Source organism: Thunnus maccoyii, chromosome 11, assembly GCF_910596095.1.
Source record: "Thunnus maccoyii chromosome 11, fThuMac1.1, whole genome shotgun sequence".
In the NCBI taxonomy this organism is placed as follows: domain Eukaryota; kingdom Metazoa; phylum Chordata; class Actinopteri; order Scombriformes; family Scombridae; genus Thunnus; species Thunnus maccoyii.
The window spans coordinates 22,329,865-22,355,163 of NC_056543.1; the positions used below are offsets into that span (position 1 = coordinate 22,329,865).

General features: G+C 39.2%; 4 protein-coding genes across 6 annotated transcripts; 1 reads left to right on the forward strand and 3 right to left on the reverse strand.

Moving 5' to 3' along the window:
* Positions 1-720: 720 nt before the first annotated feature.
* On the reverse strand, positions 721-3,772 carry creg2 (cellular repressor of E1A-stimulated genes 2). The gene is made up of 4 exons (XM_042425844.1): positions 3,253-3,772; positions 1,818-1,987; positions 1,126-1,239; positions 721-1,009 (listed from the first exon to the last, which is right to left on the reverse strand). Exons 1-4 carry the CDS (start codon positions 3,667-3,669, stop codon positions 868-870), a joined length of 843 nt encoding a protein of 280 aa, XP_042281778.1. The 5' UTR covers positions 3,670-3,772; the 3' UTR covers positions 721-867.
* A 2,689-nt stretch (positions 3,773-6,461) lies between these two features.
* Positions 6,462-15,070, reverse strand: cracdla (cracd like a). Its single transcript, XM_042426882.1, has 11 exons — positions 14,991-15,070; positions 13,069-13,160; positions 11,781-11,840; positions 11,343-11,487; positions 11,086-11,221; positions 10,838-10,999; positions 10,311-10,565; positions 9,054-10,221; positions 7,745-8,739; positions 7,020-7,140; positions 6,462-6,918 (listed from the first exon to the last, which is right to left on the reverse strand). Exons 1-11 carry the CDS (start codon positions 15,002-15,004, stop codon positions 6,722-6,724), a joined length of 3,345 nt encoding a protein of 1,114 aa, XP_042282816.1. The 5' UTR covers positions 15,005-15,070; the 3' UTR covers positions 6,462-6,721.
* A 1,192-nt stretch (positions 15,071-16,262) lies between these two features.
* On the reverse strand, positions 16,263-20,141 carry mitd1 (MIT, microtubule interacting and transport, domain containing 1). The gene is made up of 7 exons (XM_042426221.1): positions 19,824-20,141; positions 19,625-19,726; positions 18,334-18,470; positions 17,410-17,496; positions 17,186-17,298; positions 16,965-17,025; positions 16,263-16,777 (listed from the first exon to the last, which is right to left on the reverse strand). The coding sequence occupies exons 1-7, from the start codon at positions 19,966-19,968 to the stop codon at positions 16,682-16,684; spliced, it is 741 nt and encodes a 246-aa protein (XP_042282155.1). The 5' UTR covers positions 19,969-20,141; the 3' UTR covers positions 16,263-16,681.
* Positions 20,142-20,251: 110 nt separating this feature from the next.
* mrpl30 (mitochondrial ribosomal protein L30) lies at positions 20,252-24,283 on the forward strand. Of its 3 annotated transcripts, none has more exons than XM_042426223.1 (6): positions 20,252-20,336; positions 20,535-20,632; positions 22,854-22,937; positions 23,430-23,576; positions 23,729-23,802; positions 23,975-24,283. In XM_042426223.1, exons 2-6 carry the CDS (start codon positions 20,591-20,593, stop codon positions 24,105-24,107), a joined length of 480 nt encoding a protein of 159 aa, XP_042282157.1. In that variant the 5' UTR covers positions 20,252-20,336; positions 20,535-20,590; the 3' UTR covers positions 24,108-24,283. The 3 variants fall into 3 exon arrangements, with proteins under 3 accessions (XP_042282157.1, XP_042282158.1, XP_042282156.1); XM_042426224.1 differs by lacking the exon at positions 20,252-20,336 and adding an exon at positions 20,339-20,429; XM_042426222.1 differs by lacking the exon at positions 20,252-20,336 and having other exon boundaries at positions 20,343-20,632.
* The last annotated feature ends 1,016 nt before the right edge of the window (positions 24,284-25,299 follow it).

Below are 25,299 nucleotides of genomic sequence, written 5' to 3' on the forward strand. Positions count from 1 at the left end.
CATTTATAAAGCATCAAGAAATAGCCATTTAATATAGTAGTAGTCTATTTCGTAGCTAGAGATTACAATCATGTCACAATCTTCATCAACAGATGGAGCATGCAAGTTTAAGTTCTTAAAGTGCTCAGAAAAAATGGAAATTTGAACAACTAAAATTCAGTCTGCTAGTGAAGGTAATGGGATATGATTGAAAGCTCCAGAACAGCTACTATATTGAGGTGAGATTGTTTTGTCAACCATACAGTCTAGCTAATAAAAACTGATTTCAAATCAGTTGCCCCAGGTACTAGATTTTTTAACCACACTTAACTGGGGCTCTGTAACTGATCAACTTTATCTTCACTGACATTTTTGTCTCAAAATGAAAAACCAGAGCTGAGTGCTGACATCACAGAATCCCTTTGAAGGTTTCAAATACTAACACAAATAATTAATGATTTATTTAAAAGTATGCACAATAATTGTGCATGCTAACATTCATTTATTTTTCAAACAGTACACATTGTAATGCAAACCCATAAAATACTTTGTTCAAAAAGAATACATTAAATGACATAGAATTTTCTATGCCATGTGATATCTGTGACCATCAAATTTAACAAGCTTATAGACTTTAAATACATTCACACACCAAAAACAGGAAAATGCTTAGTTGATCTTGTGTGACAGGCCCACTTGTGTGGCAAAAGAGAAAAAGTAGATGTGAAGGATAATCACTGATTAAAATAGCAACAGTTGAAAAAGTTTTTTTAATTTCCTTTGCACGTTGCTGCTTTGGGAATTCTCTCCCCATATATACAGTGATGTCTGTGGTGTAGACAGCTGAGATGATCTATAGGCTGACGTGATGCAGGGGTTGGGATATTCTCAGAAGGGCGTAGCTTTGAAGTAGTCCTCCAGCGGAATGAGTGATGTGCCTCCGATCCAGTCCTGCAGCCAGACCTGGATCAACTCCAGCTTCATGAAGAACCACTTGTGTCCAACTGGCCACTTTGCCATCACAGGATGTCTACAATAACAAGAGCAACAATTTGAGATTCTGCACCAAATATTGTTCTCTCTCATTTTCAGGGTGGAAGGGAAGCCAGCATGCATTCACACACTATGCTCCATACACTAAGCTACCTTGAGAACATTGCCTCCTTTGCGAACATGAGCTCCTCCGGGGCCACCTCCACCATCTTGCCTGTTAATGTGAGTCGAGCACATCTTGGATCCTCTGGATCATACACCATTTGCCTTGAGACACATAAGACCATGTTACTATTGTAACACACACACACACATTAAGGGTCTATCTTTTTTGAGCATCTCAGTAACTTCCCCCATGGCCACAGAACTCTAGAGGCCCCAAAAGCTCCAGGCTTACTGTGTGGTTCAGGCTAATTAAACAGAAAATATCTGCTGACATACTAAGGGCATTGACGTAGGTCCTGCTTTATTACCTAATCTTGTGGCCTTAGTTTTAAGACCTTGAATATTTCAGTTTTATGCTTGAATGTTGCATATTTTCTCAGTTAATTTGCATTTAATCAAATGACCACACAGCAAACTTCAGGCCAGATGATATTATTTAACATAGAAATACTGTACAAATTATACAGAGTGTGGGAGGAACAGGGGATTAATGTGGCCCAGCAGCTAATTTTTACCCTGGGGCAGATTAATCTGTCAACTATAGACAAAGGGAAGCCTCTGGGTTTACTTCAGGCAGATTCGCACCAAGCCAAGGATGTAGTTAATTATTTGTAGTTAATTACTGTTGCAGATTAATCTGTCATTGAATTCTGTGGAGTCCATTAAAAGTTGAGGTTTACCTGCAGAATTCTCCCTCAGCCTCTGAGAATGTGAGAGAAGCGTATGGGTTACTTTTCAGATCCGCCACAGTGTTGTCCATTGGAGTCACATAAAAGTAGATAACTCCAGTGCTGTTGTCCAGCGTTCCATCACTGATTGAGAAGATGTTCCCAAAGGGGAGACCTTTGATCTGAAAAAAAGTTGGATGTTACCAGATGCATCTTTTTACAGAGTAAATTCAATCATGTTGATTCCTGTCTATTTCAGCGGCAATAATCAACTTTAAATTATCACTGAGGTAACAGAGGTCATATTCTCAGTATTCTGTGGGGAGAATATGGACCTGAGGCACAGTTTACAAGTTACACATAGTAAATATGATTTTAAAAAGGTGGTTACCAATATCTTTTAGAATGTGTACTTAAATTTGACATTTTTTAGGGTCAAGTATTCATGTTACTTCTGTGGTTCAGTTTAATCAACATCTGAAAACACTGATAATAATCACACTGAGGTCTAGAGCTGCAACAAGTGATTATTTTTAGTAATGATTTAATCAACTAAATATTTGCTTGATTCATCAATTTGTCTGTAAAATGTCAGAAAATTGATAAATGTTTTTTTTTTTCGCTCCAAAACTCAAGATGTTCAGTTTACTATAATAGTACAGTACACAGCTGTAGTCAGGATTTTAGAAACATGGAGGTGATGAATCCCTACAACACACCTCTCACCACTGTCAAAATGTTTAAATGTTCTAAATATTTAGAAATCATTTGACTTTTGAACTAACTCTCAAACAAGGTTGCTAAAAACAAATTCACAAATAAATATAGGGGACATGGCCCCAGTGTCCTCATTTGAAGAAAATTGAACTAGTGAGTGGGCATTTTTTGCTTGAATATGACTTAAATGATGAATACATTATCAAAATTGGCAATACATTTTCAACTAATTGATTAATTGCACTGTTTCACCTATACCAAGGTCCTCTTTATTTTGAGAATACTTTAAAGTCCCCCTCCAGTCAAAAATATGTACCTCTTCTTGTTCCTTTAGTTGGAGGTTAGAGCTTCACTGTGCAGAATGATGTATGTGCAGAGTTTGATACTAGAAGCTGTTTTCATATTTATTTGCTGAAGCCAATTGAGGGCCATTACACAACTTACACAAGTGTGATGTGGAAACTTGAAGCTTACAGTGCACATACACTGGGAATGGACTTTTTTGGTTGAAAAAGCATGCCAGGCACAATTTACTATTCCAACAAATGATTTTATATAACTCCTAAAACATGTTTAGAAGCTTTTTTCTTGGCTAGTCCTGTTTTAAACATGCTATTGAAACCACTGTGCTCACACAGTGGTCATGTCCCAAATCAGAGAAAACATATATTCTTCCTACAAATATCTTGTCTTCATATGAATGAGGACCACTCCCCCCTGTGTGTGTTACCTTGTCCTGAGTGGAAATGGTGGCCAGATATCCCCAGTCACTGTAGTGAGCTATATATCTGGCAGTCCTGGCAGTCTCCTGGTGCGGAGGAGGACTGCCGCTGGCGGACTTCTTCACTTTCTCCAGCCGATATGAAAACAGGCGAGAGGAAAGCTGCGCCACATCGTCGCTTTCGGGCTTGACTAGTTCTCCAGGAGTCTCCACGCTGTCTCCGAGGACATTGGAGGACGGATACGCCTGCTTCCACAGCCCGGCACTGTCCACCAGCAACGCCGGGGCCACCTCCTCCGACAGGTCCGCGTCCTCCACCACATCGTTGGAGGAGACGACCCAGGACACCGAGCTCCTCAGGGTGTAGGTTTGACAGAGGCACAGGATGTTGGCAAATACTGCCAGGGGAAAGTAATGTGGCCTCATTGAGCTGGGAGAATGGCCGCCTTCATACACTCACTCCCTTGTTTACAAACTCACGTGTATGCGCTTTTATAACGCTGGAAGATTGTGCAATAGAGAGCCGGCCTACAGCGACCCCTACTGAGGTGCCAGGGGAATTGATTTTATAACAGGCTTTTTCAGGGTGACAGAAAACCCTGCTGTTAACAGCTGACTAACCAGATACAGAGATAAACCCGTAATTGATTACAAAAGTCTTGCAAAAACAGCTGTTTGTGCATCGATTCAGTTGTTTGGTAGGTTTTTAACAGTGGTGGAAAGCGTACATTTGTTTAATTTAGAAGAAATTAGCTCCAGGTGGAATTCATTGCCAGTGCGTATTGTTCAAGAAATAATTAAATTCAATTCGATTTTATTTATATAGCGCCAAATCACAACAAAAAGTCATCTCAGTGCACTTTTCACATAGAGCAGGTCTAGACTGTACTCTTTAATTTACAGAGACCCAACAATTCCCCCATGAGCAAGCACTTGGCGACAGCTGTAAGGAAAAAAAACAAGAAAGTACTAAAGATTGGACCAAAATTATGTTAAGACAGTATCTCCAAATATTTCAGGAACCAAAACTGCAGTGTGTGTGTGTGTGTGTGTGTGTGTGTGTGTGTGTGTGTGTGTGTGTGTGTGTGTGTGTAAACTAAATGGTGTAAGAAATAAAATGTAAACCTGGGCAAAAGTAGAAATCACCTACATGCAGTGAATGAGTCATGTATTTCCATACCCTTCTTGTTGGAATTAAATGTGTGAAAATGCATCCTTTCATCATCTGTGTACATTTTGCTGATTAATAATTAAGTACTTTCACTTAAGTAACATTCAGTCAGGGCCTCTACTGTAACAGAGTATTTTTAAATGGTGTAATTGCTGTTTTTACTTCAGTGAAGGATCTGTACATTATACTTCTTCCACAACTGGTTCTGAAGCTGGACTTAATGCTGGTGTTGTATTTGTACTACACTATTTAGTGGTTTCTATTTGTGCTTTTCACAGCAGTAAGAACCTTTGATGTTCCCTCGCTGATCCATGCCCTCAATCGAACTCTAATCAATACAATACAGCACTAAAAATACTTTAGTTTGGTTAGACAGCAGATTGTCCTGCAAAACTCACACTCAAACATATAAATTCAAATTGGAATCTTATGCAGGAATTATTTCTCCCTTCAAAACAGTACAAAACATTCGGTCCATTGTACTATCAACATTAGATTATAGAGATATGCTGTTTGCTCGTGCTGCTGGCTCTAAACCAAGGTCACCACTGACAGAGAAGGCCTTTATTTATAAGGCAATGCTATCTAAGTCACAGAGATTTTTAATATCCTTTTGGAGTTTAAAGTGAACCATCATGATACCAGATCACAGAATATAGGGTTGAAAATCTCTTTGAACTAGGGAAGTCTGCTTCTCTGTTTTTTGTCTTGTTTTAATTAGTGTGTCTGTATGTGTGTGTGTGTGTGTGTGTGTGTGTGTGTGTGTGTGTGTGTGTGTGTGTGTATGTGGATTGTCTGTGTGACTGACTTGTTCTCAAATCTCCCTCACAAAAGAGATTTTGATTTCAGTGAGACCTCCTGGATAAATAAAGCTTAACTATGTGTAACAAAGACTCAGGAATACTAAACCACACATCCAAATGCAGCATTGGAGCAAGTACCTTAAAGGCCCTGCACACCCACACACGTTTCCACTTGTTCAGGCCGATTCAAGGTTCAAGGTCTTTATTTATCAAATGCACAGAAATTATAAGCATGGCAGTCATTGCTGGGAATTAAATTCCTGGCCTTTAAGCTCTCCCAACAGTGGTAATAGGTAGGACACAATAAGATAAATAAAAGCTAAAATACTATACTATGAAATATTAAAATGAATAAAAATAGTGCATGAACATGAACAATCAGTGTAACCTTGCACCTCTACTTTGACCTCTGATTAAGTTGAGCAGGGCTATGCTGGAAATTATCCAGGTCACCAAACTAATAAGAATGATAACAGTGCAAGTTGTTGTGCCTTAGGTGCAATAAAGCAGACAGGATATGTCAATCAATCACACTCTGCACATGCCCTTGAAGTCCTGAGAGCTGCTCTAATCAGGCAAATAAGTGAGAACACCCATGCGGGTGGGCTACAGGTGTGGAGGGTCTTTAGTAGGTTTTAGATTATGAACATTTTCATTATCAACACACCTTTCTTTATTGTAGTTTCAAGCAAAAAGACATGTCATGATACCTCTTCAAGATAATAATGCAGCTCAGGGCAGGGTCAAAAACAGGCCTGCAGGTGGGGCTGTAGGCCAAATAAGTGAGTAAATGGATTCCCATGATATATTTATATTTTACTCTTACCACACAGGAAAAAGCTTTTGTGCCACATTTGGGTTTGCAGTCACAGACTCAGACTTCCTTGCATCGACTTCAGTGTTGACTAATGCTTTCCACATAAGTTCCAGAGGAAATAATGCAATTATATTTGTTGTGTCCACATTCACTTGTTATAACCCCATATGGACTAGTTAAAAATATGTTTTAGCAAACATATCTTTCATCCATAGTTGGAGAATTTTAATAATTTCTGATTTACTTAAGGCAATAAAGTCAGCTAATTTATATTTTAATGGAGTCATTAAATATTGTATCTCCATTGTTACATTAAGGCACTTGACAACACAGAAACTTAACATTAGAAACTTTATTATATAACTTAAGCTATTATTAGCAGTGAAATGCTGAATCACATGAAACATTATTTAGAAATACCCTTTATCTTAAAGTGGTTGTGGTAGAGAGGAATTTTAATCAACTGTGTTTATTCAATATATACTCTCTCTGTGTCTCTCAAAATAACATTTTACAATACACTTCAATACACAAACACAACAGCCCTACATCCTCTTAAATTAGTTGACTCAACACTTTCTGACAGTCCCACTAAAAATACAACATAAAAACCTTCATCAAGGTATTTGTCTGCAGGGCTGTTCAAAGTGTTGTGTGCACACCCTTTAAATCTGTCTGTTTTCCTTCTTAGTCCATGGTCTTATCACTCCAAGCCATCGACTTTCTCTTGGCCAGTTCCATCCAGGACGGCTGGCCACTCTCCGACATGGACTGCAACGCTGATGGCAGTGTAGGTGACGACGAGGGTGATGAAGAAGACCCCACATTTTTCCGCAGCCATTTGTCCTCACGAGGCCTTTCTGGAATTTTGGTGGGACTTGACTCTGAAAGAAAACACTTGTGTCATGTTGCTGCAAATGGAGATACCGAATACAAATTCAGCATTTCTACAGTTCTCATTCATAATTCATGTGAGTCAACACACCTGCAAGGTTCACTCCTTGTCTTTCCTCCAGGTTTGTGTCTTTGCTTAGAGGTGTGGTTTTAACTGAAGAAGGGGATTCACCTGATGTCTGTGTGTCTGTTTGAGCTTTCTTCCCTTCAACCTGAGAAAAACAGACAGAGTTAGATCATCTGTTCAGGTAAATTATCAGTCTAGTAGTTAAAAGATAAATTTGTTGATATTCTATATATTTCAGTCAACAAACCCTGTGAAGAGACCAACACAACAATGAATTGATCCTACTAACATGTATTGCCTGTGTAGCCAAAGCCTGATATATATATAGCTTATTCCTCTGTGCCATAGACCTCCATTGTTGTCCAAAAGCTATTAAAAACACATAAATGAGCCACACTGTTGCGTTGGCATAACATGTTCCTACATTACAAAGAACATGGGCACTGTAGTTTATTTAGACTAAGTCCTTCATACACTGTCTTGCTGTCGTAAATACTCACCAGCACACCAAATAGTCCCAACAAAAACACTGTGTACTCCTGTTTGAGTAACATTCATAAAAATCTACAGTGTCCAGCTTTTTAGGAAATAACTAGTCCAATTTTTAAGATTTACATCTTCAGTAAGAATTAAGAATCACAGACAAGGAATGATGGGTTTGTTGATCAGAAAAATGTAGAACATCACCAGACTTATCCTGTAATTGATTCACAGTAACAGAAAGACAGTTACAAAGAAGTACCACAAACCCCCTTGGTTCCAGAAAGATTGGTCCACTCTGCCCGTTTCTCCAAAAAAGCAGCCTTCTCGTTTATTGACCCAGCCCAAACTGCCCGCTTCCCTAACAGTGATGGGCTCTCTTTTTCCAGCACAGTGACTGCTCTTTCCCCTCTTCCCAAGGCAGACAGTGGAGACGGAGCTGTGGCTGTTGAGGTGGTAGAAACTGAGGTCGCAGCTGAAGTTGTGGATTTGGGCTGGCTGGGGGGTTGGAGACTCCGATTGCTCCAGGGGGGTTGCTGCTGGCCTGAGGAAAGGTAAGATTGTGCAAGAGTCTGAGTGGCACTTGCTTGTGCAAACTGAGATGTGGTTACTGTTTGTGGAGAAGAGCGTAAGGGAGACTGGGTTGTCCATAGGTTTGTCTGTACAGCTGAATGAGACACAGAGTTTGAGACAGGCTGAGCTGTACTTGTGTGTAATTGGGGTTCATTGACTTGTTTTGACATTTGCGGTTCTTTAGAGGTGTTTGACTGACTAGGAGATGTTGTTGACATCTTTTCTTGCACAGTTTGCATAACTGATGATTTGGCAGTCAGTGATTGGCCTCTACTTTGAACTGTTTCTGCTTTGACTGTATCAGTTAATGGCTGATTTGCAGCCAGCAGAGGTGTCGTACTTTGTTGTAATTTTACAGTCTGTGTCTCTACTTGTTCCCCAGTCGATGTCTCTGTTTGATTTGTTGGCTGCACTTGCACTTGTGGTCGAGCCACTGCCTGCCCGCCTGTAAAGTCTCTGGGAAATCTACTAGTGAAAAGCTGTTGGAGGCTTCTGGTCTTTTCCATCGCCAGGCTCATCCAGGACACCTCAGATGAGGCCGTTTGAGGAGCAGGCTGGGGCTCCTGAGAGGCTGCGAGGGCAGCTTCTACTTCTTTTGAAGTTGTTTGGACTTCTTTGCGTGTGGTGGGAGGATCACCGCTAGATGGAGGGTTATTCTTGACTGGAAGGGAGAAGCCAGATTGGGTTGGATCTAAGGATTGACAGAAATCTGTTAGACACACTTGGCAGCACTGTTAAAGTTAGCCTGGGTGGTATTTTAATGAGTACAAAGGTTCCTTGTGACCAGTAAAAAATCTTATCACTCTAAAGTGATTATTTACTATGTGAAATGTATCTCTTTTCACTGAAATAGCATTCTTATCTTATCATATCCTTTAACCCTATACGGAACTGAAAAGATGGCTGTGAGTTGTTATTTCAGGCCTTGCTTAGTAGCATTTTTTGAAGTAAAATGTGAACCAAAGATTAAAAATCTGCTACAAGGTGAAATTCTCAGACACTCACCTGTCAGCCTGAGGTCTCCAGAAGTGGATGTTGGCAATTTTTTAGACATGTAGTTGGCATTATTACTTATTTCCTGTGTTTTTTGTTTGTCACATTGCTCCTCACATATCAGTGGCTTCAAATGATGGTTGGAAGGAGCGTCAGACCGAAATCTCACAGACTGAGATGTGGAGCGCAGTTTAACACCAAACGCTGTCTTTCCTTCTTCTCCCTGCTGCTCCTTTGCTTCTACCGCCTCTTCCACCAACTCCTGACTGCTCTCCAGCTCCTCCGCCTCTGAAGCGCCTGCATCTGTGATTACATTTTTAGATGTTGTCACTGGTTCTACTTTTTTCAGACTGTCCCTCCTGTCCCATGGAAGAACTGAGCTTTTGTGCAGAGCTCCCTCTTGTCTCAGTCTTCCCACAGCAATAGGGCCCCCTGTGGGCTGTAAGTCTTTATGTCCCTCTTTTTCCTTCATGCTAAGAGGGGGTGTATCCTCTGCTCCTTCTACGGTCTTCGGCCAGGTCCCAACCTGCTCCAGCACTCCCACAAAACTGCTTGATCGGGGTCTCTCACCATCTCGGTTTTTGGCAGAGGTGATGGAGAAATGAAAGGACCCAGATCCTGTAGAGGGTCTCTTTATTCCTATATTGTTCTCTGGTTCACCTTGAACCTGCTGGCAAACAGAGGAAGACCTGGATGCCACCAATGAGCCCAAGCTAGTGGAGAGTTTGTTGGAGGAGACTTCTTTAGAGTTTATATCAGCCTTGTTTAGACTATTCCTCTTGTCATGGGACATGACCTGTATTTCAAACTCCCCCAGGCCCTCTCTCTTTTCCTTCAGCTCTGACGGTATGAAGGATGAGTGTGGCCGTTCACTCAGCGTTACATTTCCATGTCTATGAGGCTTAACTCTAAGTATTTGGGAGGATATAGAGGGAGATCTCCCAGGAAGAACGTGGTCCTGTTGGGAAAAAGGAAGACTGGATGATTTGGGTGCTGCCTCTGATGTGATCGACACTAGTTCTGGGGATTTTGAAGAAAGTCGTTGAGATGTAATAGGAGTTTTGACCCCTCCTTGTTCTTTTTCCAGTGTCACCTCCTCTTTAGCACTAAACCATTGCTCTTCTTCTTTCATGGGCTCAGGGTGGTCAATGTTGTTCAGCATGTGTAAATGAGAATCAGGCTGCCAAAAAAGAGACAGAAGGCAGATAAGCGAAGTGCAGGAGGTGTGTCTTTACAAATAGTGTACTGTATAAGGTGGCAGTCACTCACTGCAGCGAGCCTCTTCTTGGTGCTGGCCCTCTGGTTCTTGGGCTTAACAGACATCCGGTGGCGTGCAGCAGACGTGTCCAGGCAGGGAGTAAACTGGACTGGAGAACTGAAGTCCGATGGGGGCTCAACGACAGAAGGAGAGGGATTGGAAGAGACAGAAAGAGGAAAGATATTGGATGGAGTCGGGGGCACAGATTTAGTGGATGCAGGTTTGAGGATGGGTGAGAGTGGACGACAGAATGGCTGGGAGACGGTCTGAGAAGAAAGGCACAAAAAAAAATTATAGTACTGAAAATAAAGGGCAAATACAGAGGCTCATTTTTTTAATTATGGGGTGGACATTACTTGTATTATTTCCTTAATACTTAATCTGATCCTCTCCAACATGCCCAACCTTAACTTCTACCTTAAACTAAACCAAATCTCAATTCTAATCTCTAATCATAAAAAACTGAAAATCCTCGGACTGATCAGTTAAGCCGATAACTAAGCATGTACAGTATCACCTGAGAGGGATGATAAATCACCTTGCTGAGGGCTCCCTGGGTTGTGACGTCACATCTCGAGATTTTAGTGGGGCTGTGAGGAAGACTGTCATCCTCTGAGCGGTTGCAGAGCTCCTCTGGACGTCTGACAGGCAGAACCAGAGGAGGTGGCCCCAAATGCAACTTCTGCTGCTGAAGCTTTATCTGTCATATCAGAGCATAGCCTGGTGTTTTTAAAAGAGCTACACTGATAAAGACTAGCCTTGAATAAGCCTTGAATAAAGGGTTACCTGCAAAGCTTTGATCTTGCTGTGAACGTTCTCTTGGGATAAGACCCTGGCTGGCTCAGCGTCTGACAGGACCAAATCCGCCAAAAAGATGCTATCATGGGAAAATGCTCGGGATCCCATCATTCCTTGGGAGCATCTGAGGTAGCAGCAGAGAAAAAACAGAGGAGCGGTGAAGGTATAGAGTAGAAAGGGGAACAGAAACCGAGCCGTAAAAACAACATGCACCGCACAAGATTTACTATCATGTTGACACTCACGCCAAATCTTCATCTGATCCGAGTCCCTTTTCTGCAGTGATGTCACTGACCGACTGGCTGAGTTTGGTGTTTACCTCTCCACCTGCTCTCTTGCTCCTCCCGAAGAGACGAGATTTCAGAGACTTCAGCTTAGACTTTTTACGCCCTGACAGAGATCGACATGGAGATGGATCCAGGTCACAGCGGCTCACACATGCGCAGAGCTCATATAATCTCTCTACATCTTGTATACTCCTCATGATCTTTATTTAATTGTTACATCAGGTGTATTTGCTGTAGTTTATGATCAATCATTGACAACAAATGGTCCTTGCACTAGTCATGTGTTTTCATGTTATGCTGACAATGCACTTTGTTTTTACAGCTCATTTTTATCAAAGACTTGCTTTCCCTTCGCCGTAATTCTCTTACGTACAACTACATGATGGATAATCTCACCTGGAATGTCCTCAGTGTTTTCTTCTGTATCTCCAGAGAAAGAATCCATCAGCCTGATCCCTACAACAAGCACAGAACAGATGACAGGAAGGAGTGTAAACAGACGCCCTGATAATGAAAAGCAATTGTGACTATACAGGCCTCAGGCGTATAGTTTTTAAAGGCTCTCGTCACATGCTGGAGGGCGGCTAACGTGGTGTGAACGCTCCAGTGGCGTGCTCTGTTCTCTGGCAGGCACACATATGCACACAATGGACTGGTGTAATACCCTGAAGATGTGACACTTGGACTTGAGGTTCAAAGGTTTATTGGCATTATCAGGAACACAACAAACCTTTATAGCAGTTAGGCTGTAAAGACACTACAAACAGTGTCTCCAGGAGAAAAAAAACAACACACCATATAGGTTACAGAATTTCTAATTTCACCTCTCCCTAGAGTGAAGGGTATACATATCTCAAAGCACTGCACCCTGGATAATGTATTATATTTTGTGAACAAAGCAAAAGCTCAAATCTTAGCTCTCAGACAGCTTATGCAACACTTGCCTGAGAAACACCCAGACTGGGTTGATGTGTTACTGGTTGCAAGATACAGTGCAGGGTGCTTGTTCACATTTGTTATACACATTTTTTTTTACCCAGCACAAGGATGGCTTTCTATTTTAGATATGCCCACATCATTTTCCCTGTATCATACAATTCTGTCTGTGTAGCCTAGGAACTGTTGCGTGAAGCGTGATCCTGTACTACACGGGTGCCTGATAAGACAAGATGTGTCAACTTATGGATAAACATGCAAAGTCCACGCTGCACCTCTCATATCATAGATGGCTCACAATCTGCTGAAAAGGACAGGGGCGTAAGAATGGGCGTATAAATGCCCCATGAAAAGTTTCATGTGATATGTCCTATTTGATTTACACATTTGAACCTTTTTCCCTGTAACAAATCAATCTCTTGCTTGTGACATTACCACCACAGCCCTGAACTATAGCGCTCATGAATCAGGCTGTTCCTCAGAGTTTTGCCATCCAGCGAGCCGAGCTATAGTCCCAACAGAAACAGAGGATAATCCCGTGGATTATTGACATTGCAGAGAGATCCTTGTAAGATTTCACCGCACCCTAATCCACAACAACAGCTTGATCATAAACTTCCCATGTCACGCACTGCAGCACAAAATACACCTGACATTCATAAGGAAAAGTAGTCCTCCAGCTCAGTGTGAAAATATGTCAAACACAAAAATTCACACAACATCCAGCACAAAAAATGAATGATCTTACGCAGTGTCTGTGGCCTCTGCTTCTCTTCGTCCTCCTCTCTATGCCAAGTTGTCTTGTCACTGTCCAAAACCTCAGGCTTGCGTCGTCCACATCTGCAGACAGGGGGGGAGATACAGAAGGAAGGGAGCGAGGGAAGTGGAAGGAGAGAGAAAACCAGGCAGGGAGAAAGAGAAAAAGAGAGAGAGAAAGAGAGAGAGAGAAGGTCACTCCATGACAGGGTAAGCAAATGCACAAAGAGAAAAGAGGACAGAATATAATGAGAGAGAGAGAGCGAGTGAGAGAGAGAGAGAGAGAGAGAGATACTCTATTACATTAGTGGCACACTGTGGCCCTCTGCGCTAAGCTCCTTATAAAACGCTAACCTGATTTTAGGCCCAGAAATGAGAGTAGAGGGAAAAAAATAAAGCTCCAGTTGGAAAGAGGACAGGCATACAGGAATTACGGCTCATGGAACTGTTTACACATTACACCAGGTCGCTTACAACCCCCCAGATGATCACAGAGGGGAGTTTATGTGTGTATGTAAATGTGTGTTAATATTTAAAAAACATTAACCTGGAAATCTCCCAGCCCAGGTAAAATGCAGTATTCAAATCCAAATGTATCAGACCTTCAAGCAAAAATATTTAAATCTTTTACAACATTCTGCATTAGCTATAGAGAGATGAGTGTGTGTGTGTGTGTGTGTGTGTGTGTGTGTATGTGTGTGTGTGTTCAGGGTTTAGAGGTAACACTTTCTATGACGCCCATGTATATAATGGATCAAAAACATACTTATAATGTGTTATAATCTGCTCATAGCACTGTATAATTATAGTTATAAACACTCATAAATATTCATAATTCTTTATAACAATAATGATAACACATTTCATAATGACTTATAAGGTCAAGTGCCATAAAGCTTCATAATTGCTGGTCACTCACTGACATTATAATTCTCAGAGTTGTAATATATTGTTATCATTATAATCACTGTTATAATGCATTATAATGTTACTCTAAGTGGTCATTGTTTGCTTTAAGTAAAGTCAAAAAATATCATTAACTCTATGCAAGAACAACACAAAACATTGTAAAATTTATTTGTCACAATAGACAATGAATTGAGTACTCTAATTTGACACAACTTTTTGATGATGAACATCTGAATGATGGACATTTACATTTCACTAATGTAGTGTTTCCCCCAGAAATTCACTATAAACACTAAATTGACTCAAATTATAGATAATATCTAAAACTGTATATAATATCTGTATATTTTACTTTTATGTAAATGTTTGATCAACAAAAGTGACTCCTTAAAAAAAGTGATTATAATGCATTATAAAATGGTTATAATGTATTACATCTATGAGAATTATAATACACTATGATCCTTGCAAAAAATGTCAGTGAGTGACCAACAGTTATGAAGCATTATGATACTTGACCTTATAAGTCATTATGAAATGTGTTATGATTATTGTTATAAAGATTTATAAATATTTGCTTATAACTATAATTATACAGCGCTATAAGCAGAGTATAACACATTATAAGTATGTTTATAACGTTTTATAGACATGGGCGTCATAGAAAGTGCTACCAAATTACTTTTTCATGCATTAAATGGACTCGATTGCCCACTTTCATCAAGGACTCCGGGGATCTTTGTTGCATGTTTCTTGTCTATATCTTGACTCTAAACTGTCTAATAAAGTAAAAAAATGCCAAATTTTAGCAATAAAAAAATGACTCAAGAGAGACAGAAGACAGCTCCCACACACACATTTTACAATCAGTAACATGATCCCGTTGTTGCAGCAGTGAATCTCACTCTCTGTACATTCACACAGGATAGGATTCAGAGATGGGAGCACTATCTAGGCCACTGGGCTACAATCTGTGAGAGGGAGGGCAGGAAATGGAAAGCAAACCTTTGCATCCACATTTTTGTGTCAGGACGTGTGGCTGAACAGCTTCTCTGATGAGGCTCCTCATCACACAAATCCTTATCTCTTCCCCCAGAATATAAGACCAGCCGGTGACATCTGGATTACATGCAACAAACCACATGCAGCATGTTAACAGACCAGTCTGACATAAGAGTCTGGGATGTGGTTTTACCTAATTCCTCCATTCATGGATTTATTGTCTGTAATCTACACACAAAGGGCAATGTTGGCATGCAATCCTATCCTATAATGTGATTACAGCTGATGTGTCATCCTACAGGAAGGCTGTCGATACATATTGAAATATACTATGTGTTTACAGCACTGAGTGTCTCTTGCATCGAGCCTTCGTCCTCTTCAGCTCAAGGAAAACTGAGGTTACTGATGTTTGTTACAGTTTCGGTCATCTCTGGTTCATGTGGTTTTCTGATGGATTATAATTTCTTCCTCTCAGAGCCCATGCAGATGAGGACTGTGCATATCGAGATTAAGGCCGATAGATAATCCGATCACAGCGCTGTTTGAACTTGCGTGGGTTATAATTCATTCAATTTCCCATGAAAATTTAATGAAGGAAACATTCTTTCCCATGTTCTTTTATTAATGGAGAAAATATTTTTCTCATGATATTTAAATTGGGCTCATATTGACTCATCCCAGTAAACAGGAGCATAGTTGGCATATTGACCAACAATTGAACCCCTGTGGGAGTTCCACACACCACACTGACTTTTTTCACATAGACATATTTCAATCATTTTGACTCTCATATTAACCATTAACTACATGCTGCTGTCTGGGCTCTTCATGCGTACACAGGAATGTTGTATGTTTAATGTATAAACCTCCTGCCAGCTATTCACAGGCAGTTTAGAAACTGTGTGCTGAGAGCCAGAGGCAGAAATGTAAAGGAAGATCAGCATAAAAATAATGGCTGTATAAACCTGATACAGCTGCAGTAAAAATTTAATCTGCACTGTTACCCCACATGTCTGATAGAGTAGACAATATAATATTTCCCCCTGAAATGTAGTGAATTCATCACTGGGAAATAATAAAGTACCTCAGAACTGTACTTAAGTACAGTACTTGAATAAATGTGCTTAATTGCTTTTTTAATTAGTCATAACAGTTACTAATTTGTAACACTATATTTTGTATATTTATCTTATATTGCAACAAATACACTGGACAATCTCAAATAGTGGTGAAAATGAAATGATAAAACACAAAGAGGTTTTAAGATATTATAAAAGTACTTTTAATATAGTTTTAATTTATTTTTCCACCAGATGGCAGAAAGAAGCCCTAAAAAGCACCTTACAAACCATCCATTTAGAAAAAAGAGAGAAACGGTCGTAGAAAAGACCACTTGAAAGCATCGTCTATATATCAAAATAAAATACAATCCAATGAATACATCTCATAAATATTGAATATTATATCACACAAATGGCTGAATTAAAAGACGTACTAGTATGACTAAAGGCACACTGTAAAACCCGTAATAGAAATTGGTCACTTCCATTATTGTTACAAAGGTAATGACATGCTCCTGTATGTTAAGGCAAATCCAAGACAGCAGCAGATGTGTGTGTTTGTGTGTGTTGAGGGCAGGTAAGTAAATTAAGTAACTTAAGGTAGAAAAAAGGGGAATTTAAAATTCACAAATCTCATAGAGTTTTTGTGTGCTTGGTGTGAAAAATGTCTACGGTGGTCTCTTGGCACTGCCTGAGGTCATAGTCACAATATCCAATGGAGAATCTGCCCTGTGGGACAAAATGAACATGTCTTACAAACAGATGTCAACAACTGTCTACTGGTAGACATTCAGCATAGAAATTCTGACCATGATGGCAACACTGGGACAAATATTAAGCATATGTATACATACTGTATATGTATATATGTAATACATAAGTATATAATATGTAAGTATGAAGGATGAAGCCTCACTTTAGGTCTCTTGAAGTAATCCAGCCCTCTTCCTATCTTGATGATCCAACCATTGTCAAACCTGAAAATATGTTAATTTTAGATTTCTGCCACAAAATGAAGCCATGGAGAGTGAAATGCTAATCACTCCTAACATGATTAAGCTTAATTAGGACCAGTATGGAATCCTCATACTGTATGTCAATGAAGCTCCTCTAAATGCAGAAAATCTGTGACTGTACCTGATCTCCCTGTCATGGATAGTGGGGGAGTACTGCAGATCCAGAATCACTCCCTGTGCACCGAGGCTCTCTTTCAGCTCAGCCAGAGCGCTGGTCTGTTGGCCGCTGTCCGTCTGCAGGACAGGACAAATGGCAGTGAAACAAAACAACACAAACCCAGAGAACAGACTGCTGGGGCTGCTATGCATATAGTACATAGTGACCTTATTAGTTAAATAACCTACTTCATCCTGTGAAGTGAGGAGATGGATCTTTTTCACCTTACAGGACGCTTTGAGCAGCATCTCACAGAACCGCAGGAAGTTGTACAACTGTAGCAGAGAGAAAGAAACGTTTAGCATTTTCGGGTACAGTTATATGTTGACGTTAAAATTCTAGTATTGCTTTCAGACAGCGAGCAGTTGCATTTGTTTCCATTGTTTTCAATATTAACATGACAGCAACCTAGCCACCGAAAACTAAAAGGTAGAGTGTTTTTTACAATATACTGTAAAAATGAAATAGTTGAGAAAACTCAAAATTGATGTCATCAACTCAATGGGGTCAGTTTATATTATCTAGTTATCACATTCAGAACCAATTTAGAAATTATAATCAAGAGTTCTGGGTGGCAACTTAAAATAATTAGTTGATTAAACGTCCAGTTGATCGTTAACTTAACTGAACTTTCTGTCTTTGTAATGAATCAAAAGATTCTGCGTTTTCAGGACTCATTCACTTTTGATGAAGAAGGAGCTGGTTTGTTTACACCACTTTTTTTTTCGTTCTTTAAATCCTGATAATTTATATTTATAAGTCATAACCACTTGTAATACAAATTAATGCCAGAGATTACAATATGGATGCAAAAAGGTCAAATATATGTAATGAAATCAAAGAAAAACAATCCAAAGAACAAAGTGGTGCTGGTTATAATATAATGAATAAAAGTATTAATGCTTAGTCAATGCTGTATAATAATTCAATTAAACACAAATTAATTCAGGAATCTGCAGCATGGAAACAAGATCAGCTGAAATTTTGAAGGTCTTAAAACTAGATATGACAATGGAACCCTCTTCAAGACCTCAGGGTTGGGTAATAAAGCAGGACCCCCCTAATGTACCCGCTTACATTAACCAGGTAAATGATAAAGAGGGAGATCTTACCTGGTGAGTGTGTCGTATGTATGGGTCTTCCACCCAGACCTCTTTGAGTGCACTGCTGATATATGGCTTGAACAGAGCCTCGTAGCTGTAACCAGTGGCATCCCCTGCTATTCTTATCTGCTCATGGTACTTCCCGTCTGACCGGAAATGGGAAACAGAAAAAGACAAGAAATAGAAATTAGAGGTGGCACAGACAGAAACCTGCAACAATTAAATCCCATCCTTCAGTGGTGGTAGGGCATAAATACTAGACTAGGTTTTGCGTCAGGGCCTCAAGGTTGGATAAAATGCAGAGAACACCTCAGGGCCCTCACTATTTTTTGTTTTAAATCATGATTTAATGATGTATATTAAAAGTAAAAAACGTGGATAGTCTGCAAATCAAACCCAAGTTGGATCTCGCGGTTTGGGATACAGTGATAGACCAAATAATTAATCGAGAACATAACTGACAGATTAATTCATAATGAAAATAATCGTTTGTTACAGCCCTAAATTCTTTTTCCCTTCACATGCACATGGATGTTTGCCTGATGAAGAGCTTGCAGGTTAAAACATTGCATTAATAAAAACTTGACAGCTTCCATATTTTTATTTTATTTTTTTTAATTTTTTTTACATTTTTTTAAATAGCAAACTGGAAAACAATTCTCTCAAAATGTTGAGTACTGGTTGCCAGTTGACCAGTTTTTGTTTTGTTTTTTAAAAAATGATTTCTACATACAAATATATATGTAGAAAAGGAACACTAAGATAAATAAATTGTACTTGTAAATTATACTATAGCACTCAATGTACAAACAAGCAAACTCCCTCCCATCAAAAAAGGGTTAGGGGCTTGTTTCGGTGTACATACAGGCTCTCTTTTTCCTTACATGGCGCATATTATCAGTTTTGTAATCAAATCAAATTACAGCAAAGTACTTTCTACACAGACAAACTAGGGCCAAAGGAAAATTACCAGCTGGGCAAACCAGTCAACTTCCCCCTGTGCCCCAGACCCTCAAGGGTCTCGAAAGCCCCATTTTCATTGTGTGGGAATAATTAATTGCACATTTGCTTGGGTCCTGCATTATACCTTTCTATAATACCTACATAAAAGGGGCACTGTGTCTAAATTAACATGGTTCATATTCCTAATGAATGTGTGTTAAACCAAATAACACAAACAGGGGTTCACTTTTTAACCCCACAGCCCACTACTGGGTTCATCTGGCCTGTCTGTCTGTCTGGGGTTAGTTGCCCATTTTTCCCAGTTAATCATAAAGCTCTCAGAGCTTGTAATAACTACCTTCTTTCATCTGGTTCACATGAACTTTGATTTGCTCTGCTCTGTCCATGTAGCCCTTTATCTTGTCCCTGTAGTGCCCTCTCTTGGAGTCATCTTTCACAGCTGCTGACAGAAGAGGAAGAAACAATTAAACTTGATGGTCCATAACTGAATTCTTGCTACTACTGTTATCAATTGTATGAGAGAGGAAGATAGAGACCTTTCAGCACGTCCATAAGCAGCTGGATTCCCTCCTGGTAGCAGACTAGAGACTCCTGGAAGCGGCCGCTCTGGTCCAGCTCCACTGCCCGCTTCAGGACAGAGATAGCGGAGGTCTCCATCCCTGACACATGGTTTTGAGACATGTTTCAGTTTCTATTCGACTTTTAATGGCTCTTAGAAAACTAACAGTGAATTCATCTTCAACTAGTAACAGGGAAATGTCAGTAATGGTGAGACCTCGCCGACTAGCTACATAAGTGCGCCACAAAAATAACTCCCGGAGAAACGTAACGGCTGCATAATGGTTGTATGACGGTTGATGGGTACACTTTAAACAAAAACATACAGCTAAATCACCTACATTTTAAATGCACTTTATATTATAAATAGTCTCCCGTTTTTAAACGCCAAATACAGTTTTAAAAAAGGACTCTAGGAACCTTATTGAAGGAACATGTGTCATATCGGTGCAGTTTCGATATAACCCTCGGATGCTTCCGGTGGAGAGCAGGTTGGTTGTCATGACTCTAACGTGAACGGTTAAAACTCAGCGTTACATTTCAGCTTGTGAATTAATGTTATACCTTTGAGTTTGTTGAATATGGTATGAACATAGTTTATGTCGTGATTTGTTTTCATAACCATTAGTTACGTTTGACCTGTACGCTTATTTTCTACGCTTGTTGTGGCTGTAACCTTGGCCTGTAAGTTACTGCAGCTGTAGAGGAACTGCTGGCTGGACTGTCTGGACACCGAATAAGAAACATGTCGGGACTGTGTCGCAGTGTGAACTCTTCATCAGTCAAGGTAACAACATCACTGCAACTGTCCAGTCAGACTCAGCTTTATGTATTTTGTAATGTAGGCTACCTACTCACAGATCCCTATACATATACTATACACCTATAGATATGAGTCATATATTACAGGGAGGACACATACATACCTCACTTTATATAGGCTACATACACTCATGTTTTATCCGTGCTTGCAATTACTTTTTAATGCCTTTGTCTCGTGATGTCAAGATAACAAAGCTCGTTTTCTCGTGGTAACGGGTTAATTGATCTCATTATATATTATTATATAATATAATATAATTATGGAGAACTGGAAAATGAGTGTCTGGTTTATTTGATCACACCTGGAGGAGGATTAATCCCTAATTCATCACAGAGTTTATAATAGTAGTAGAGGGTTACTATGAGCCTTATTAACAAATGACTAATTTGTTATAGGTCAGTATCAGCAGACCAATATATTGGTTTGTGTGTGTATATATATATATATATATATATATATATATGTATATATATATATGTATGTATATAAAGAATATCAGCCTATATATCGATATTGGATTTTTTTGCTCCCTTATATTGGTATCGGCATTGGCCCCAAAAATCCAGTATCAGTCTGGCTCTAATTACTGAGACAAACCTTTATCAAAGAAAATATGACAGAAAATATCAAACAGATGACAGTGGTGAGTTTACATAGATTTTACCTGTTTCATGACATCTTGCCCTGAATCCTTACATATAAAAGCTATGTCAGAGTTGCCCAGCAGATGTTGCCATTTTGACTGTATCAGATGTGAAGATTCACAGTTTCGTTTCTCCTATCAATGAATGCTGGCATGGCACTCCTGATCTCTGATAAACTTCCAAAGTAGTAAGAGGAAATGGCCTTTTGTTTTCACGTGGTAACGGGTTCATTATCTTGTGTTCTCGAGATAATGAAATAATTAACTTGTGGTCTGGAGATAACGGCGTTAAAAAATGGGAATTGCAAGCACAGCCGTTTTTGGCTTCCGTATTTTTATACTCTTGTTGATATCTTATCTATTACTATTGCTTTTACTATTTTAAAAACTTAGTTTTTTCCCTTACTGTTTTGTCGAGGAGCTGAGACCTAAGATTTTTACTCTCTTATACTTGTGTAATGAGATGTAAAAAAAACTTGAATTTGTAGAACAATGTTCAGGAAGACACATAACCTACATGCAGCCAAAACAAGGACAATAGAGATAAGCCGACATAACACCAAACATATATCTATCATGTACATACTGTAGAGCAGGTCAAACCTATCGTAAATTATACATTATACAAATATACTGACATAAAGAAATATAGTTTTCACTGTATTTTTAAATCGGTACCTCAATTGAATCTAAAGTTGGCATATGTGATAATTAAAATAAAATAATTGTTTGTTCAAAGTAAAGGCACTCACCCTCACTCAGTCAGCTAGAACAGTGTCAGATACTTTATGTTTAGAGTTGAAAACAATTAATCAGCAACTACTTTGATAATTAGTCATTTAAGTCTTTTTCCAAGCACAAATGTCAAAATGTTGATGATTCCAGCTGGCCATATGTCAGGATTTTCTGTTTGTCTTGAGATACACTGGAGTGAATATATTTGGGGTTTGGACTATTGGTTTGTGAAAACAAGCAGTTTAAATTTGTCACACAAAGCTCTGTGAATCATTATTGATTCACACAATGAATCAATAATGAAAGTAACTGTAAGTTAGAGCTCTAGAAAAGTTTAGAAAATGTTGCCATTAGACCAGAATAAGACATCTAAGATGTTTCTTTTTAATACAGAAATCAAAATCCCATAATCCCTTAATTCCAGATGATATTACAATATTTATTTCAATAAAGTCATTGAAAATCTCATGAATGTCTGTTTTGGCTGAACCAGAAACTAAATACCTGACAAACCAAGTACAAAAATCATATAAAAATCAGTATTACCATAAAATAGCTCTGCTCTTTGATTTGCAACAATCCACAGCGTCCTAATAAACCCAGATAATAAAGTGATACAAATAAAGTGAACAATATGGCAAGATCTCATGGTTAAAAAAATTATATTGTTCACAGTAGTGTTGTATCGCCAAACCTTACAGGACACTGTGTGCTTCTACATTATAAGTCAATGCTGCTTTTATTCTTTGGTATAATACCACGTTGTGCTTTTAACAATGTGTCATCACTGTTTGTGTATGTTTACAGATCCTGACAGAAGCTGCACTTTCACCTTGTCCTTGGTTTGTGTCCGTACGCAGCAAGTTTACAAAAGCAAGAATCCCAAAAGAGGTAATAATCAAGACTGGATGTGTCCAGTGATTGTACAAAATTTGATTGCAAATCTGTTGAGGAATTTGCAACACTTATAAACTACAATAACTACAGTACAGTATCAACTTTTGCAGGTCCTGCATTATTACCTGATCTGTTGGCCCTGTCTTATATAGGCGTCCTGTGTCAAAATCTAGTTTTAAGCCCTTAAATCATTTTAGTTTTGATTAATCAAATTTCTTTAATCTGAATTGGAGCAATTTGATCGAAGCACCATTTGGTTTCTTGACCTCTTGGTGTGTAATGAAGCAGCATAAAGTCTACTGTGTACTCTGTACTTGTTGGGAACTTGGGTGAAACAGGGACAGGAGCTGTGGGGGGGATCAGAACGTGTCCAAATTTGGTTAATCTGGCCGTAGTAATGAGGATGTACTGATTAATGGTTAAAGTATAACTTCAAGTCATTTACTCTGCTCTCAGTGTTCAAAAGCTCTGTTTTTGTCTTCACAGCTTTTCGCTGAGAGATCACAAGAACATGAGAAATATGGTGGTGACCCAGAACAACCACATAAACTCCACATAGTGACACGTGTTAAAAGTGTGATGCGAAGGCCGTACTGGGAGAAAGAGATTGTGAAACATCTCGGGCTTCAAAAGGTAAGACTTTTATTCCGCTCAAAACCCACAAATCATTTGAAATTTAGGCACTGAAGTTTATTTTTCCTTTTTTTTTTTTTAGTGGGGAATTTAAATATTTCCTCTAACACCGTCTCTCATTTCTGACTTTACTCTCTTTGTCATTTGTCTAGTCACATGTCCCCGTGATTCACAAAAATACACCTGCAGTCAATAACCAATTGAAATTTGTCAAGCACCTTGTGAGGTAAGATTAATATATGAAAAGTTTAAATCATGACATGCACTAAAAGAAAATCTGATGAACATTCATGAAGTACCTTTTACACTGTCTGTCTGGTCGATGACGGGACATTTAAAGAGACACTTTGATTAATTCTGCCTTCTTGTCCCTCTATTCTCTCTCTTGGCTCATTCAGGATCCAACCACTGAAGACTCCCTACGGTCTCCCTGCTGAACAGGACATGGCAGACACCTACATTAACACCAAAGGAGAGCTGATTGTACGTCGCCTCCTCCAACCTGTAGACCCCAAGGCTATCGAGTCCTAGCTCCGCTCCCAATCCAATGAATAATTCAATTGTACATAAATATGTAAAATCCTGTTTTCCATAGCAACCAGTTCTGATTGCATGGTGCTTAGAAGATGCTCTGGGATCAGCCAGATGTGGCGGTTCATATTCTTTATTAAAACCTTGATGTGAATTAAAGACTTTTTGAAATTAAATGCAGCTTGTATCATTTTTTTTATGTTTTTTTGAGGAGTCAAGTCTCTCTCACTTCCTCTGCAGTCAGACTACCAACAGTAATGACCAGGCTCTTTCAGAAACCAGATTAAATGCCCTTCACACCTATGGTGCACTCACACAGCTGATTTCACACGTACCACGAATTAACACACGCTCTGTACAAAAGCAACTAAACTGTGACTTTAGAATGACAAACTTTAGACAGCAAAATGTTTTACCAAATATTCAAGGTTTTTTTGTTGTTTTCTGAAGTGTTTCTGGGGTTGTTTCATCACCATCCACAATCAGATTAAATTTTTCCAGCTGTGAGAAACTCAATTTGCTCTTTGTGTTGCATTGTAGGAGAGTAGTGGTTATCAACAGTGGTTATACTCAAAACATTGTTTTTTTTAAGTCAGCATATCGATTTCTTTGTCCCTTTTCCAGTGTGAATAAACTACATACTCAAAACCTGATTATGGATTTTGGACACTGCTTAAGTTTGCGTGTACATTGAGCACCCTATTAAAACTTCGATAATTTACACCTTTATCATTCTTACTGGTTTATTGAGTTCAGTCAACTAACTTCAATCTGAGCTGAAGTTTAATCAACCAGAATAATTAAAGACACTGGTGGGGTTGTGCTTTTAATGTTGCTATTAAAATGAATGAAGAAATTTTCATTTTCAATAGTCTTATGTAGATTTCCGAATCCTATGTGATGTAAACCATAATATATTAAAGGGGCACTCCACTGATTTTACATTCAAATTTTAGCTTTAACACATCAAGGACAGTACTACTGCCTGTCAGTTACACGCTGCGGCTGTGGAGGTCACTTCAAAAGTCTTAGAAATTAACCCTGATGATGATGATATTTCTAACAGAAAGCCTGTGTAGGCTTGAAAGATGTGTGCATTTACCAGGCAGGGAAGATCTAACATTACTTGGGACTGAACTTATGGATATATTGGCTGCAGTCACTTCCAAGTACCCAAACTGTATAGAGGAGT

Bases quoted from the DNA above. Each gene is read 5' to 3' on its own strand.
- creg2 (XM_042425844.1), bottom strand. From the start codon at position 3,669: ATGAGGCCACATTACTTTCCCCTGGCAGTATTTGCCAACATCCTGTGC. The intron at 1,988-3,252 runs GTAACACACACA...ACTTTTTTTCAG, and splicing joins CCATTTCCACTCAGGACAAG to ATCAAAGGTCTCCCCTTTGG. The intron at 1,240-1,817 runs GTAAACCTCAAC...ATGTGTCTCAAG, and splicing joins GCTGAGGGAGAATTCTGCAG to GCAAATGGTGTATGATCCAG.
- cracdla (XM_042426882.1), bottom strand. The intron at 10,566-10,837 runs GTGATTTATCAT...CTTTCTTCTCAG, and splicing joins CCCAGGGAGCCCTCAGCAAG to ACCGTCTCCCAGCCATTCTG. The intron at 8,740-9,053 runs GTGAGTGTCTGA...GTCAATCCTTAG, and splicing joins TGGAGACCTCAGGCTGACAG to ATCCAACCCAATCTGGCTTC.
- mitd1 (XM_042426221.1), bottom strand. From the start codon at position 19,968: ATGTCTCAAAACCATGTGTCAGGGATGGAGACCTCCGCTATCTCTGTC. The intron at 19,727-19,823 runs GTCTCTATCTTC...TTCTGTCAGCAG, and splicing joins GCTTATGGACGTGCTGAAAG to CTGTGAAAGATGACTCCAAG. The intron at 16,778-16,964 runs GTGAGGCTTCAT...TTTGTCCCACAG, and splicing joins ATTACTTCAAGAGACCTAAA to GGCAGATTCTCCATTGGATA.
- mrpl30 (XM_042426223.1), top strand. From the start codon at position 20,591: ATGTCGGGACTGTGTCGCAGTGTGAACTCTTCATCAGTCAAG. The intron at 20,633-22,853 runs GTAACAACATCA...GTATGTTTACAG, and splicing joins TGAACTCTTCATCAGTCAAG to ATCCTGACAGAAGCTGCACT. The intron at 23,803-23,974 runs GTAAGATTAATA...TGGCTCATTCAG, and splicing joins TTTGTCAAGCACCTTGTGAG to GATCCAACCACTGAAGACTC.